Source organism: Mytilus edulis, chromosome 1 (genome assembly GCF_963676685.1).
Source record: "Mytilus edulis chromosome 1, xbMytEdul2.2, whole genome shotgun sequence".
In the NCBI taxonomy this organism is placed as follows: Eukaryota; Metazoa; Mollusca; class Bivalvia; order Mytilida; family Mytilidae; genus Mytilus; species Mytilus edulis.
Genome location: NC_092344.1, coordinates 78,127,128 through 78,143,455, shown reverse-complemented (window position 1 = coordinate 78,143,455; position 16,328 = coordinate 78,127,128). Strand labels below are relative to the sequence as shown.

General features: G+C 31.8%; 1 protein-coding gene across 1 annotated transcript in view; it reads right to left on the bottom strand.

Moving 5' to 3' along the window:
• LOC139491003 (TPR and ankyrin repeat-containing protein 1-like) overlaps nt 1-15,735 on the bottom strand; it is a 50,410-nt gene extending 34,675 nt beyond the window's left edge. The window contains exons 1-9 of the mRNA XM_071278247.1: nt 15,623-15,735; nt 14,873-14,964; nt 14,143-14,252; nt 7,192-7,436; nt 5,933-6,095; nt 4,526-4,867; nt 3,362-3,631; nt 2,765-3,067; nt 1,584-1,844 (exon numbers count right to left, since the gene is read on the bottom strand). Coding sequence (XP_071134348.1) covers nt 1,584-1,844; nt 2,765-3,067; nt 3,362-3,631; nt 4,526-4,867; nt 5,933-6,095; nt 7,192-7,436; nt 14,143-14,185 — 1,627 coding nt within the window. The 5' untranslated portion in view covers nt 14,186-14,252; nt 14,873-14,964; nt 15,623-15,735. The remainder of the gene's footprint in view (nt 1-1,583; nt 1,845-2,764; nt 3,068-3,361; nt 3,632-4,525; nt 4,868-5,932; nt 6,096-7,191; nt 7,437-14,142; nt 14,253-14,872; nt 14,965-15,622) is intronic.
• Between the last annotated feature and the right edge of the window lie 593 nt (nt 15,736-16,328).

Below are 16,328 nucleotides of genomic sequence, written 5' to 3'. Positions count from 1 at the left end.
TTGGTTTAACAAGTAGACAATATAACATTGGGACTATACACGTCACATTTACATTGGATGACATAATGAGATTTTAAAAAAAATGAAAAAGACAAACAGACAAATAATGGTACACAATACACAACATAGAAAACTAAAGACTAAGCAACACGAACCACACCAGAAACTGGGGATGCCCTCAGGTGCTCCGGAAAGATAAGCAGATACTGCTCCACATGATTGTGGCACCCGTCGTGTTGCTCAAGTTATTACAAACACGGTAAATAGTCTAATTCTGTAGGTCACATTCATATGAAACGGGACGCGGATTGTAGTTACGACGTAAGGAACATATCCGATATCATCTGTGAAACGCTGATTACATAACGGCCAACCAACTCGTGATAACGTCAGTTAAATTTACGAAGGGATGATTTCAACTTCACCATTTGGAACTCTTGGTTAAACAGCTTCCTTGTGAGCAGCTACCCTCTGTCAAGGAAATCATGATAGGAAATACAAGTTCAGGATTATCGTATCACTTGGGAGATCTAACTTCGTATGCATGCGCTGCTGAAATTTTGCTACATAGAAATGGAAATTATGTTTTTGGTCGTAAAGTTTTGTTTTCAACTGACCCTCATTGTCAATTTCTAGATGTACGTCAAGATATGAGGGAGACTCATTTATGTCTGTGCTATCCTTTGTCTCAAGTTTGATGGGATAGATGCGTTCAACAAAGTCACCAAATTTTGTATAATTTAGTGAGAGAACATCATCTATATAGCGGAAAGTAAAGTTAAAGCATACTGATAACTTCTAATCATTCTATAAAGTGAACGTTAAACGAAATGACAATGCCATTTAAAATAAAAGTAAACAACGAGCAAAGACAACTAAAGTCTATAAAAAGCTACTTCCAATGTAAAAATGTAGGCAACTCTAACCCCACCAAAACAGAGGGTGATTCCATGTGCTCTGTATAGAAGGTTAAGCAGATCCTATTTCATGCGACACCTTCGTGTCGGTCATGCAAGTATAAATGTAGTGAAAAGTACATGTATAACTTGATAGGTTATTCGGGAAAGAGGATGGGATTGTGGTTTTGACAATTGGAACATATATGTCGTCATATGTATGATATTTTATAACGTTCAACAACTAGTGATGGCATCCGAAAATTTTCGAAGAGATGAATTCATTTTCACTACTTGGAACTTAATTTTAGAAGCAGTTACCTATCAATGGAAAATACGTCTGGCTTAGTCAAAACATTTTACAACTGTTGATCATATCAGTTACAGAGGTTGGGTCTACCTTTCATGAATAGCAGATATATAAAATGTTCTTTGTGTTCTTTTTTAATTTTTATTTATATGTAACATCTCTAATATTGGTGCGTTCATTTTCTGATCTTATATAGTCAGATCTTCTTCTGCATTGCTTAACGTTATACATAATCTTCCATAACATGATTTACATCATCGAATGTCAATAGCAAAGTCTGTGTCTATGAATGATTTGTTATGAATATATAGAAGCAATTTATTGTATTGAGTTACCAAACATATAAAAAAAAACATTACTCTTGATCTTTAACATACCATTCTCCATTTCTGCACCACTTTTAAGCATAGACGTTATAATATTGATAAGAAGTTGATGAGAACCTTTCATTGAAGAGTGCATGATAACACGTGAAAGCTTGATACGCTTGGCATATTCTGGTAATTCCATTTTACCATGGCATTTTCTGTACTCATCTACCACTACAACTAACTGCGTCCAATTCTCTCCTTTGAGCAACCCATTTACAATTTGAAGGTATTGTTTATACATTATTTTTAAAAGAGGCTTCGGAATTTCTGAAATTCAAGTCATTTCCATATTTACTATTAAGTATACCAAAGCCTGAACAAAGCCCTGTTTTGTTAAATGTTAGTTTCGAAAATTTTCAGTGGTCATTATGAATATAATCATGCAGTGATACTCACTCATCTTCACGATTACCTCCTATGTGTCTGAGCACTTGTGTTTAACTTTAATGTAGCGATGACGTTAACAATGCATTTAGTTATTTTCAGTCAGTCATTACTATCTTGCAAGAGTTGAGCTCAGTTAGAGAAACATTATTAATTTTTCTTAACTTCCTCTTTTTTCAATTTACCTTCTAGTGTGATATTTTTGTAATTTTGCTCATGAACTTTGTCAAAAGAGTGTCTATATGCCATTTTGTTTTCCTTTTCTTTTGAAGTGATTAAGATTATAGCACAATATTGACTACTTTAGCCCATTTTTTGAAATTTGAACCTGTTATGTCTGTTTGTTTTGCTTACACATTGTTGTCAACATAATTGATTTATATATGACTATCATACAAGTGGTTCGAGACTGTCAACAGAGTGAGAGGTTGAGCGCTTTCAACCAGCTTTAATCCACCATTTAATACATTAGAAAATGCATGTACCAAGTCAGGAATATGACAGTTCTTGTCCATTCGTTTTTTATGTGTTTTTCATTTGATTTTGCCATGTGATCGTGGACTTTCCAATTAGATTTTCCTCTGAGTTCAGTATTTTTGTGATTTTACTTTTTTCTGCTTACTACAAAACTAGGTTTAATACAATGAAATGTTTTTACCAAGTAAGGAATATGACAGTTATTTTCCATTCGTTTGATGTATTTGAGCATTTGATGAAGGACTTTCTGTTGTTAAATTTTTTGGTCAATAAGTCCGGTATTGTTTTTGTTTTACTTTTTGTTATACTTTTTGTTAAATAAATACCTGGATTGAGAGTTTTTGCGATAGATTCAGTAATCATTGTCAACATCTCGTCAACAATTTTCTGATGTTTTGTCTTATCATGACTTCTTTCCTGAATAACTTTAGCCATACTGATGTATGTTTTTGCTGGTCTGTTATCTATAGTCTGTTTACTCATCTCCAACTCATCTTCACACTTTCTGCATTTATCATATTGAGGTTTAGATAATGGCATCTTTGGCAGCCATGACACATCTACTGTATTCTTGCTTTGTTGATGTTTGTGTGTTTTTTGTAATCTCTTGTCTAATGTATTTATCGAATCTACATAAATCAGTATACAAAGGTAAAATAAATATATCACATGACAAAAATCACATATGACTTGTGTTATAAATAAAAGTTAGATTGATTTATGATATTTTAAGCTGTATTGAGATTACCACAATGAACTAAAATAAAATAAAAATACAAGACAAACAAAGGCCAGTTGCTCCTAACTTGGGACAGGCGAAAAAGTGGTGCATCTCAACTATGCAAGTGCCCTCTGCTGGTGTCCATTAAACAATGCTCAATCATGAAGTATCCTATGTTTATGTAATGGAGATGTTTATTTACCTGGGTCATTATTTACTGTCTGTAATAGTGTATAGCCCTGATCTGTAGGTTTTAAGTACTCAATTGGTAGTTTTCCTGACATATCTTTATGACTAAATTTACAGCCATTGTTTATCAAAAGTCTTAAGATTGCTTCTCCAAAGGTACCATTTGTTTCTCCTGTCTTGATAACCACATGGATTGCAGTGTCTCCATTTGAATTGATCATGTCTTTCTTTGCTGAAGTGTCTATGTATGTTCCCAAAAGGAATTTTAGGAAGATAATGCTACCTAAAAATCAATATAGTACTGTGATTATACAATAGACAAACTTGTTAAACCATTGGATGCGTAATTATTCAAGCCTACAAAAATATGTAAATGGCAAATCAATCACTGTACCTATTCATATGGTTGAATTCATTTCTTTGGAGGTTAACATTTTCATATATATAGGAAGATGTGGTATGAGTGCCAATGAGACAACTCTCCATCCAAATAACAATTTTAAAAAAGTAAACCATTATAGGTAAATGTACGGCCTTCAACACGGAGCCTTGGCTCACACCGAACAACAAGCTATAAAGGGCCCCAAAATTACTAGTGTAAATCCATTCAAACGGGAAAACCAACGGTCTAATCTATATAAAAAAAAACGAGAAACGAGAAACACGTATAAATTACATAAACAACTACTGTACAACAGATTCCTGTCTTAGGATAGGTGCAAACATTTGCAGCGGGATTAAACGTTTTAATGGTACCAAACCTTCTCCCTTTTTCTGAAACAATAGCATAACATCACAACATAGAAAAACACACGATAAAATATAAAAATCATGTTTTCTTTTTTATATACCCTGTTTTAAAAGTTGTTTATGTGTCATTTGAAGTAACACAAATGCAGACTCAATGGAAATGATATCTTTCTCATTGAAATCCATAGTTAGATGAAACCTCAAAATTCACAAAAATGGTACAGCGCAAACAATAACTATATCGCAATAGACTGAGATCGTGTGTTAATACTGCACCTGTTCTTAAACAAACTTGATTGAAGTATTTGTAGCGTATTATTTATAAAGTATCAGATATACTGGATTTAGATTTGCGTATTGTATACGTAATGAAGAATTATCTGTATGACAGTGACAATGATTGACATCTATAGATTGATATAACTACCTGTTTCTAAAGCATCCTGGACACCAATATGTATAGCAGCTTGTCCTACACCAAGTTCCATTTGTTCATATGATGCACCATTTCTTAGTAAGGCAATAGCTAATTGTATTCCCCAACTTTTCTTCTGTGATACTGATGTTTGTTTAAGGAGGTTTCCAACGTGAACAAATGAGAAGTTAAGGTCAGAGAAACAGCCTGCTAAGTCCATATTATTACCTGGATAAACACCTGTCACTAAGTAACTTATATTTTCCCATGATTTGTTCAAAATCAGTCGCTGTATTATCCTCGCCTTTATTGCATCATCCCGTGGAAATTGTAGATTTCGATTTAGGGTGCTTCCTGCAAAATGTTTGTTAAATCGATATAATTTTGCCTATACAGATTATTCAGTTGATAACAAATATCATAATATCCATGTATTGCCTTACTTTTCAACTACTTTGACCATATCGTTTGATATCATTTTGCTATATGTATTACTTAAGAATTGAATGCTTCTTTTGGTAAATTTATTGGGGTGTAAAAGCGTTGACCGAAGTCCATTTTGTATGAAGCGCGCACGGTCAACGCTTTTACAACCCTATAAAGTTACAAAAAGAAGCATTCAATACTTATAATTACATTGTTTTTAGCTAGGATCATGAAAACACGATTTTTATCAAGTTTTATTTAATTCACCTGTGCACTTTATTGTGGGACCTCGTGTCATCATGAATGATAAACTTTATTGTCTGATGCAATTGCTTACGGAATAACATGTGATGTGCAGTTAGCCAATCAGAATAACGTATTATAATGAAACATACATCTAATGTAATTATATTATTTTGCCATACTGACATCTATTTTCAATGTTTATTTAAGCTATTTGCATTGCCGTACCTGTCTACTAAACTAGAAATAATATGGTGTCAGTAAAGCTGTAACGACGGTTATAACATCAGGTTAAACCCACCATTTTCTACATCGTGAAATGCCTTTACCAAGACAGGAATATGACAGTTGTTTTCCATTCGATTAATGTGTTTGAGCTTTTGATTTTGCCATTTGATAAGGAACTTTTCGTTTTGAATTTTGAACAACCCAAAATAAAACCAATGCGCGATATAAACTACACGATTTTCAAACCAATTTGACTTTTGGTAAAAACAAAAAAAGATCAAAGTCAAAGATGTGTGAACAATTACAAGTGTTCCTTTGCTTTGAAAGGTATACTGCAAAAAGTAAAATCACAAAAATACTGCATTATGATCCAGTGCAAATAGATATAGGAAAATGTGGTATGAGTGCCAATGAGACAACTCTCCATCCAAATCACAATTTATGAAAGTAAATCATTATAGGTCAATGTACGGTATATATTGATAGTTTTGAAACGCAACTTGTTTTTGGTAGGGTACTTACTTTTGTTTTGACAGAGAAGTGTTGACATCTCAACAAACAAAATGACCTGTTCTTCCTTAGGAGCAGAGTAGATTATACATGCTGCTAATCCATCGTTTAATATGTCCACTGCTCTTTCAATCTGTCCCGTTTCTTTCAAGACATTGCTACCCCTCCAGTAACCCTAAAAAAAAAACCAATAAAATGAAGGGAGTCGTATGATATATTGGTTTATATAATTGGGAAATTAGTCACTAAGCACAAATTGGTTTTTTTTTTTTTTTTTTATTAAAAACAAGCAACAAGCCCGATTAAAACTGTTAAATATGTCTTGCATAATGCTACAAATCAACACTTTTAATTTCCCGACATACTATTGTATATATATATAATTACATTAAATGTATGCTTCATTGTAATACGTGATTCTGATTGGCTACTCTGCAATATCGCGTTATTCCTTAAGCAACTTCATTACACAATAAAATTTATCATTCATGATGACACGAGGTCCCACAATAAAGTGCACAGGTAAATTAAAAAAAACTTGATAATAAAAATCTTGTTTTCATGATTCTAGCTAGAAAATGTAATTATAAGTATTGAATACTTCTTTTTGTAACTTCATAGTGTTGTAAAAGCGTTGACCGTGTGTACATTTTTAGAATGAAGCGCTGCCGCGCTTCATACAAAATAAACTTCGGTCAACGCTTTTAAACCCTAATGAAGTTACAAAAAGAAGCATTCAATTCTTAAATAAAAAGTCTAAGAGATTAATCAACCTTATGTAAGAAGCTTTGAAAATGCAATGCTTTAGAAACTTACAAAGGTAAATAGGTTTGATGGGAAGATCAGAGCTTGACATACTGTATAAACAGGTGTTATTGTTAAAGACAATATGTTAGTTCTAGATTTCTTTTGAGTGTTATGTTGTTGGATATATGACTTATTCGTGTAAATAAAGGAACTATACCGCTTCAAAAGTCATAAATCGATTGGGAGAAAAAAATACGAGTTACAAACTAAAACCGAGGGAAACATCCATTATTAGAGGAAAACAAAGATGCAGTACATTTAAAGAATCAAGGCAATATAAAGTTAAAAAAAAACCCAACAACACAATCGTGAATCTGAGTAGAATAAATATATACATTGTCACTAGTGTAGAATGAAATTTGTTTGCTCAAAGTGTTTGACTTAGACATTGACAAACTGCATGTATACATCAACAAAACGATGTATAATAATATAATATATTTCAATGCTAATGCAAATAATACCTTTATCCAATAAGGGAAATCTCGTATACTGAAATTAGCATCACTCATAGCCTCATCATATCTCTTCAATTTCAGACGAACCATGGACCTGTTACATAATATTTTAGGTATTTCTTCTGTGGTATTACTATATGGTATTTTACAAGCAAGTTCTAATGCCTGATTGTAATCTCTTAGTGCTCCTGTGTAATCTTGTTGTTGTAATCTAGATTCTGCTTCTAATTTGAATTGTTTCACTATTTCACCTTTTAAAAATGAAAAAGACGAAACAATTTATAATAATTATATTGATGCTGAAAATTCAGATTTAAAAGTGTTATATATATATATATGTTGAGTATATCTTATAAATTTGTTTCCATAAGTTTTTCTAACAAAACTTATTAGCATATTCTCCAAGTCTCATTTTCCCAATTAGTAATAAGAATATTTCATACATTTGTAATAATATCCCAGTTATGTAATAAACTTTGTAAATCTAACTTTATCTGTAGTAATGCATATTTTATCGCAGATATTAACCTAAAATCTTCGCTTACTTGAATTCAAATTTAAAAGGTTTTTTTCTCCTTTCCTATATTTTCCAATCAAACAAAGGATACTCAAGTCCTGTGGTCATTGGGTCAGACACACATGCACACGCACAGACGGACGGACCAATGGATTAAGTTACAATTTGGACCTATAATGTGTCCAAAATTATCATTTATGATTTAAAGGCAATATAAATTTCGATTTTTGATAATAAATTTTCAAAAATTCATAGAACTCAAACAGGTGATAATGAGTTTTCAACATACAGACTTTGGTCAAAAGTTTTTCACCTATCCAAATTTCGCTATTATTTCGTATAAAACATAATTTTTTTGTTAAATATTGTGAAAAGCACGTTGTCCTTAAACAGTGATTTCTCTAAAAATATAAAATATAAATATATTTTATATATAATGCCAAAAAACATGCAGCCATCTTCTAAAGAAAAATAAATCTTTCGAATTCAATCTGTACATGAAATATACAGTAAAATTTTAATTAAAAATTGTATGTGTTTTATTTGAAATAATAGGGGAATGTCTAATAAGTGAAACACTTTTGAAACACTTTTGACTTAAAACTGTAGAAATCAAGGATATATGTGTGCAGTGTATATAAAGTGCGAATCCAGCTAGTTCATTTTTACTGTTATATGCGGGTATGTCTATTGTAGAATAAAGGATCATGGGAAAACTGTATTTGTTTACGTTTTGAAAATATCAAGTTAAAGGATTTTAAGTTAAGTTTTAACATATTTTCATTGTGATATGTCTTTATAATATACAAACATAGCATTACACTTCAAATAAGTGTTATAAAAGCATCATAATATAGCATATCGATTATTGAAAGCGATCCATTTTAACTATAAATGCGATGAATTATCACTGTTAGTGCAGTCATTATTAATGTAGAATTTTCAAAGATGCGAGGAATTTTTATTGTAGAATTATGTGATAAATGCACTTGCAACAAATGAAAAAAAACTTAGTTGATGACTTTAGGATTTATAATGATACATGTATCTTCCAATTGAAATACAAACTCCTCATTCATTCTTCATCAAATATATAGCTTTTCAAACTTGTAACAAAAGCGATTCTCAAAATGTCATATTGTATTCTTCAGATTACGTTTCTCCTTGATTTTAACTTATATAGACGTCGCGTACGGTGTTGGTGATAATACGGGTTTTGCTTTCCAGTTCGCCTTTATTGCATTTGTTAGAAGTTTCGGAATTGATAACTATATAAATGTATATATCAAAATGTGCGTAATTAAAAGTAGAAATGGAATATGCCTTAAAATCAATACTTTTATTCATTTTGTTACTCGATTGATCCCTCATAACACTGATTTTGAGCGTGAAGACACGTAACACCGCGACATATGATCAGCGTTGCTTTGAAGTTATTCTTGTCATTTTTTAAACTTATTAAAAAAAGTTGTACTCCTAGCAAGAGTAGTCTTTGGTGTTGATGGTGTATGTTTTATTTATGACGTCATCGTTAACTGGAAGCGTCTGACCAGGACGAAAAGTTCACTTTGTTTTGTGGTCAAGCCGAAAATAGAAAAAAAATATGGATAGGGGTGAAGTTAAGAGTGATTTTAAAAGGTAATTCGAATAGATTATTCCGAAACTGATATATCTTTTTATTCCGTATATAAGGAAAAAAAATAATAAGTTTTGTTACAACATTTCAAAAGATCGTGCCAGAATTCATGATTTTTTGAAATTTGTATTTCTGTCACAAAACCCAAATCTCGCATATTTTTTGGAGCTCTTCAAAATTCGAACGAATGCTGCAGATCCAAACCACAATTTACATATCCACCCTTCTTGTGTCAAAATTATACAATAAATATACAACTTTCTGTGTCTTCAATTAGTAAGTAATGTTTAAATTATGTCCTAAATTGTTCATTTTATTCAATCCGTTGAAATGTCACACTCGCCGTTTTCTGACGTTTTGGCGTATTTGTTAAGTGTCTCATGAAAAGTAATAGGCAGTTGCAGTCTTTTCTACGATATGAAATTTTATTCAAACGTGAAAACTATTTTTTTAAGTGTATGAAAATAAATTGTGCCGAAGTTTTAAGAGAAAATATTGAAAAAATAATAAACGCGATCTTTTTGTTTTTGTCTAGTCAAAATGTCACAAAACGCCGTTTTCTACATTTTTGTTACAAGTATGATAAGTCATATTATACAGTTTTGGAGGGGGGGGGAATTTGAAATTATAATAGCACAACAATTTTATATAACATTAAAATCTACTGTTCAGGGATTTTTTTTAACCTAGTTTCGATCACATGTCGGAAGAATTAACGACACAGTCAGCGACTACTTTTGTCTAGTCATAATGTCACACCATGCTTTTTTACTTGTTTTGACGTTACGTTCTGTAAAACTTGACATGTAGTGCCTAACGTCGCAAATTACGGAAGCCTTTACGTACCATCCTAATTAACTTTTTCCAATTTGATATGACGAATTATGAATTTGATATAACAGATTATGAATTTGATATAACAAATTATGAATTTAATATAACAAATTATCAATTTGATATAACAGATTATCAATTTGATATAATAAATTATCAATTAGAAATAACAAATTGTCAATTTGATATAACAAATTGTGAATTTCTCTACCAATAGTATGATTTAATTACATGTATACTAATGAGATTGATTGAAACATTGCGTAACCCAAATTGGCGCATTTTTTTGTGTATTGGTTCATTGTTTATCTGACGTCCAGCGACAAATATGTCATTGAATGCTTATTCAAAACTTTCTTAACAGGTTTAATGTTTCTGAAACCCTCTCCCTCCTCTTTTATCTATTATTGAGGCAGTTTGGGGGCCTAGTTTGAACGTTCTCTATTCAGTACATGGGACCTGGTGTCTTAGAACGAACGATTATAATAGAAAAAGGATCAATTTATATTGCACATTTTCAAATCAGAAAGAATGGATAGTGTGTTTGTAGGGACATGGGAACATGCAAGGATAAAAAATGCTTCCCCTTCCTCAAAATCCTGGCATGCTTCTTTATCAATTTCGATGGGCACATACAAGGATTAATGAAACATCCTTAAGTTCATCCTTGCATATATTTTTACATGTTTGTTTCAATATTTATTTTGTTTGCACACAATTCATTAAAAACAAAGACCCATGCGCGAGATCTAGAAGAGAAAACATATGCCCATGCACAACCAGTGCAAAAGGGATCTGATATATCAAATTTATAAATTTTTATTTCAAATTATCATAATTTTGATACAATATCTTAACAGATTTTTATCGAATCTAGTTAAAATTAAGATCTGTATCTGTTTCGGCGGAGGACATTTTAGCGCATTGGTAGGACATTTTAGAGGAAAAAAATCTAACGTTTTAGCGCCAAAGTAAAGCCCATTTTAGCCCAAATTTTAAAACCCATTCGAAAATGGAAATTATCAATTCCCATTTTAGAGCAATGCTTTAATCCATTTTATGATTAATGATCAATATTTTTTTTTTAAATAGAAGCAAGACAGCACAATTTAAAAAATATCATGTCCATTAAAATATAACACTAAAATTTTTAAATCAAATTTTAAAAGACCGTTCTAGCCTGGAATTTATATTCAAGAGAACGTAAGTAATGGGCTCTGGGTATACCTCCTGTACAATACTGTTCATAAAGTTGCAATAGGAACTGATTTTTCTCTTTACCTTGTCTAGATTGGGGTGCACATTCGTCTATACATTGTATTTTTATATATGCTGTTGTTTGCAATTTGATGATAGTATCAAGAAAAACGTAAATAGCTGAGTGACAACTATAGAATTACTTTTATTTCCATGATGAACCAAAGTGAACATATATATATATATATATACATACAACTTTAATATTAAGCCAGCATAAATTAATGCTCGTGGTTTTAGTATTATTCAACTAGGAAAGTTTTCGCTAAAATGGGCTATCGAAAATACAGCTGAATGGATTAATCCTGCGATAAAATGGGCTCTAATGTCTGCGCTAAAATGTCCCTTGTAGTTTTTCTCTAAAATTATCTGCGCCCATCTGTTTTCTTGTTCATATAGGTGAGATTAAATTTCCTTTTGTTTATGAATTATGAAATTGACAAATTTGATTAAATTAACTTTATTGTGGTTAATTTTGAATTTGCTTTCAACTGTTGATTCTTTTAACATTTAATACAGGCGATAAAAAAAACTATTCAATTAATAAAAATTTTATTCGAAAATTATCAAAAGCGGATAAAAGAATAAGCCCTTGACACCATTTGCGAGTATGATGGTCTTGTAAAATGATAGTCCGTCGGAAGGGGACAATACATGACTAACCCGTGTTAAGAGAGAGCAGTATCTCTTGCACGTAAAAGTCACCCTTTTAGATTTCGAAAAGAGCAGGCTAAGGCTACAAGGAAGCAATCGCACCCTCAAAGTGGAAACGGGTTAATATAAGTTGTAATAACTTGTTTCACAATCCACTATAAATAAATATGTTTAAACTAAAAGAAAAAGCAGCAGAAAAGACAGGGGTTTAAACTTGTTTTAAAATATCCTGTTTCAATCAAAAAAAGAGAAAATATCTTTGCTCCAAGGGGATACTAATTAAAATGAATATTATTTTTCTGTTTTAATTTAACTGTACTTAAAAACAATATGTGCCGCTTTTGAATTTCGGTTCTATACGTAGCAAATCAAGCAAACCGCTCATATATATTATGCTGTATGATTGAGCTGCACGAAATGAAAAAAGTGCGACGTTATTTATACAATGCATGAAAAATAACGTCAAACTAACGTTACCAAAACTAATACCAACACCGTACGCGACGTCATAGTGAATCACTGGAGCGTGACAGCAGCGGGCCCTCTTAAGCAGTCAGTGGGCCCCTACTTATGAAAAATTCTAGATCCGCGAATGGATACTACCACAGAGGTAAAACCATGCACATTTGGGTTATTGTACACGAAATGCATGCTACAATTCATTTTTGTTGATTTTAGACCCTTTGGAACTCTATGTGGGCTATTTCAGCAACTAGGCAAAAAATCCCCAAACTTGATACATGGTCAGATTCAGCATGTCAACGAATTCCAAATATCTATATTAAAGGACTTTTGTCTATAAATTTGGACCCCACAAAATTGAAAAAGGGACCAAAAATATGAAAAAATGCATGCATCGGATACTTTTGTTATTGAAGGCATGACTGTAACAATAGGATGAATATACAAAAATATCTTTTTCTGAGGTCTCATTGGGGGGTTCTGATCCCGGATCCCGCTTACTGTTTTGGCAGATTCCCGTATTCCGCTTACTGTTTTGTCAGATTCCCGTATCCCGCTTATACTATGCAGTTCTAATTTTTTGTAATTATCCGTGTCCCGCTAGACTTCATTTCCCGTTTTTCTCTACACAATCATTTGACTTTCACCTGTCACGCTTGCAAAAAATCGGCAATCCGGCGTGACGCTTATACCCAAATGCGACCCACTATTTTACTCTATTTTGACTCATATAAAGCCCATTATAAATATATTAAAAAAGTAGCGTAGATTTTTTCATCCCTTTTTATCCCGTCTCGTTTCGTTTTTGAGCCATATAGATGTCGTATGTGACAATGAGACAACTCTCCATCCGAGTCACAATTAAGTAGACCATTATACGTCAAAATACGGTCTTCAACATGGAGTCTTGGCTCACACCGAACAGCAAGTTATAAAGGGCTCCAGTGTAAAACCTTTTAAACGGGAAAACAAAGGTGCAATCTATATCAAGATGTACGTAATTAGTGGTGAAGTGTCATGGAAATGGATAAAAAAAAATAAGGATAAAGATCTCTATACGCTTTATAAGAAACTAAATGGAATACATTTGAAATAAATGTTATTTCTATTGAATTTAGTAGAGTGTTTTAAAACCAAACTTTTATCCGTAAGTTAAATTTTATCAAATCTTTCTCTTACTTTATCTATTATTTGAGCAAGTCGGCTAAATTAAGGCTTTACAGCTAATTTCCTAATGCATGTAAAGCAAAACTTTGGTTGGCTTGCTTGCTTTGTTTGTATAATTGTTTATACAAACTTTGTAAATAAGATTGACATTTTTAAACAATATGAATAGGCATAGTTTAACCTGTATTTTTAATATTTGAATTAAATTGGGTGTTATCATAATGATTATCCAATTAAAAAAGCAAGCAAATCAACTAAAGTCTTGCTCTACATGCTTAAAGAAATGAGCTGTAATAGATAAAAAAAAATAATAATTATACAGTGAAAATGCACCGCAATATACATTTGTGTGAATAACCGTATATACTGTCAAAACTAGCCTCCATAAAAATCTTATCTTTTTTTAATTTATAGATGATTCAATAATTACCGTAATCAAAATCTGGCAAAACAGGAACTTCATAATATGCCATTACTTTAATGTCTTTCTTGTTTAAATCTAATCACTCAAATACATCTTGGTATACCGAAACCATATATCTATGCCGAAACAAAAGAACAAAACATAAAATATTATATTAAAGTGTTTGAAACATTTAAGCTGGTGGATTTTGGCTTGTGATTAATTTTGGCTGATTTATTTTTTTGGTGGGGTGAGTTGACAATGTTTATCTTTCAGGAGTATCAGTAGGCAAAACATAAGTGTCCACCTGATGTCCAGCTAGCTGAAAAAAACTATGTAAATTGTAATTTACTTAATAGTGATCAAGCAAAGACTATTATATACGTATGATCATCTTCTTTCATGTGTATATAACATTAGGAGTAACACCTACTTGATTCGGGTCATCCATCATCTTGGATTGTAAAATAGTAGAACATAAAAATTTCCAGATTTTAAATGAAGTCAATAAGTTCCAATGCAAGAATACAGTCAACCTCGTTATCCTGATTTAAATGTACAAATCTTGTACCTTTTATAAATTAAAGGTATTGAAAACGAGGATTTTTTCTCCATCTTGCGTTATCATGGTTATGTAGCCGGACAAAACGGTGTATGGTGATTGAACCCATTTTTTCATTCGATATTTTAAAAGCACTCTTTATATCAGTTATCTTGCCATATATTTGGATTTAAAATAATATCTATATGATCTCACCTGCTATTCACATAATGATGCTTTTCTTTGTATAATCCATGCAAATTGTGTCATTTTTTCAAATCCTTTTGCTTGACAACAAAGTTGGTGGCCTACAAGTATCATTTTCCGAAAATATCACAACTAATATAATAAAGTACGTATTAGTTCATGGCACTGTAGGCAAGATTTATCATATGGTGGGAGCTAAACGACGAGTGTCACCCCCATTGTTTATTAGGTTTTGTGTTTCTCAGTCTTTATTTTTTTCTTTGTTTGTATTAATTTCGTAGTCTTTTTATTTCTCATTGTTATGGTACGTGTGATCAGTTTGTTTTCGACTTACATGACTTATGAGTTGAATATTTCTTTGGTATCTTTCGCCCCTACCATAGATCAGTGCTGATTTTTTTTTTCATAATAGTTCTTTTATTTTCTGATGTCCCCAATCGAGTGTTCAAGCTATTATTATTTGGAAGTACATGTATGTATAGCTGATTAATAGTATTGTGTATAAATTTTCTGAACGTTTACACTATATATATAGAACTTAAGAATTAAGGTTCATCAGTGTAGCGATAAAACATTTTCAATATTTCCAAAATATATATGATTTTTAAAACTATGTTTCGGAAAATCTTATATATACTACTTTTTGAGGTGTAAACACTGCGACTTTATCTAATTATTATGAACATTTACCATACATGTATACGTACACAAAACATATAGACACAGGAACATTCATAAAATAGGACCAAAATATCTTACCTTATAATATCAAATTAAAAATACTCATTCATGAAATGAACAGAGTAAAAAACATCTGTTATATAACGGCCTTGGTGGCCTTAGATACAATATTTGTTATTGTGCTAGGTGTCACTATAAATAGATTTGGAATTCCTACTTCTTAATTTACTTCCTACTTTTTACTTCCTACTTTCACTTTTACAGATCGTCGAGATAAATATAGTGCTCGTTGAAATTAGAGCTAGAGTACGATTCAAGTTATCGTTCGAGTTCGAGTCGAAGTTTGAGTTAGTTTCGAGTTTGGTTGAAATTTGAAAAAAAAGCAGGACATGAGTTTTGGATAACCAAAAAGGCAGGATAATCAACTTGGCAAAAAAAAGGCAGGATGACAATTTATGTACGAAAAGACAGGATATAAACTAATAAAATAAATGCAGGACCGAATAGAGTGAAAACTTAAAAGGCAAGAACATTCATTTTTCATCTTAGACCCCCCCCCCCCCTTCCCCTTTTCCACCATATAAATATCTTCTTTTTGTATTCAAATATATTTTCTCACTTGATCCCATGTAATGCGGAAGTGAGAAAAGCAATCGCGTTGAGATGAACTATGATAATCTGTTTATCGCTATTCTACCTAGTGACGACGTAGTTAATTTCATTGACAACAGCACGTACACCCTTAGTTTTTTTAGCGATAACTTTGTTTATCAATATACTGTGC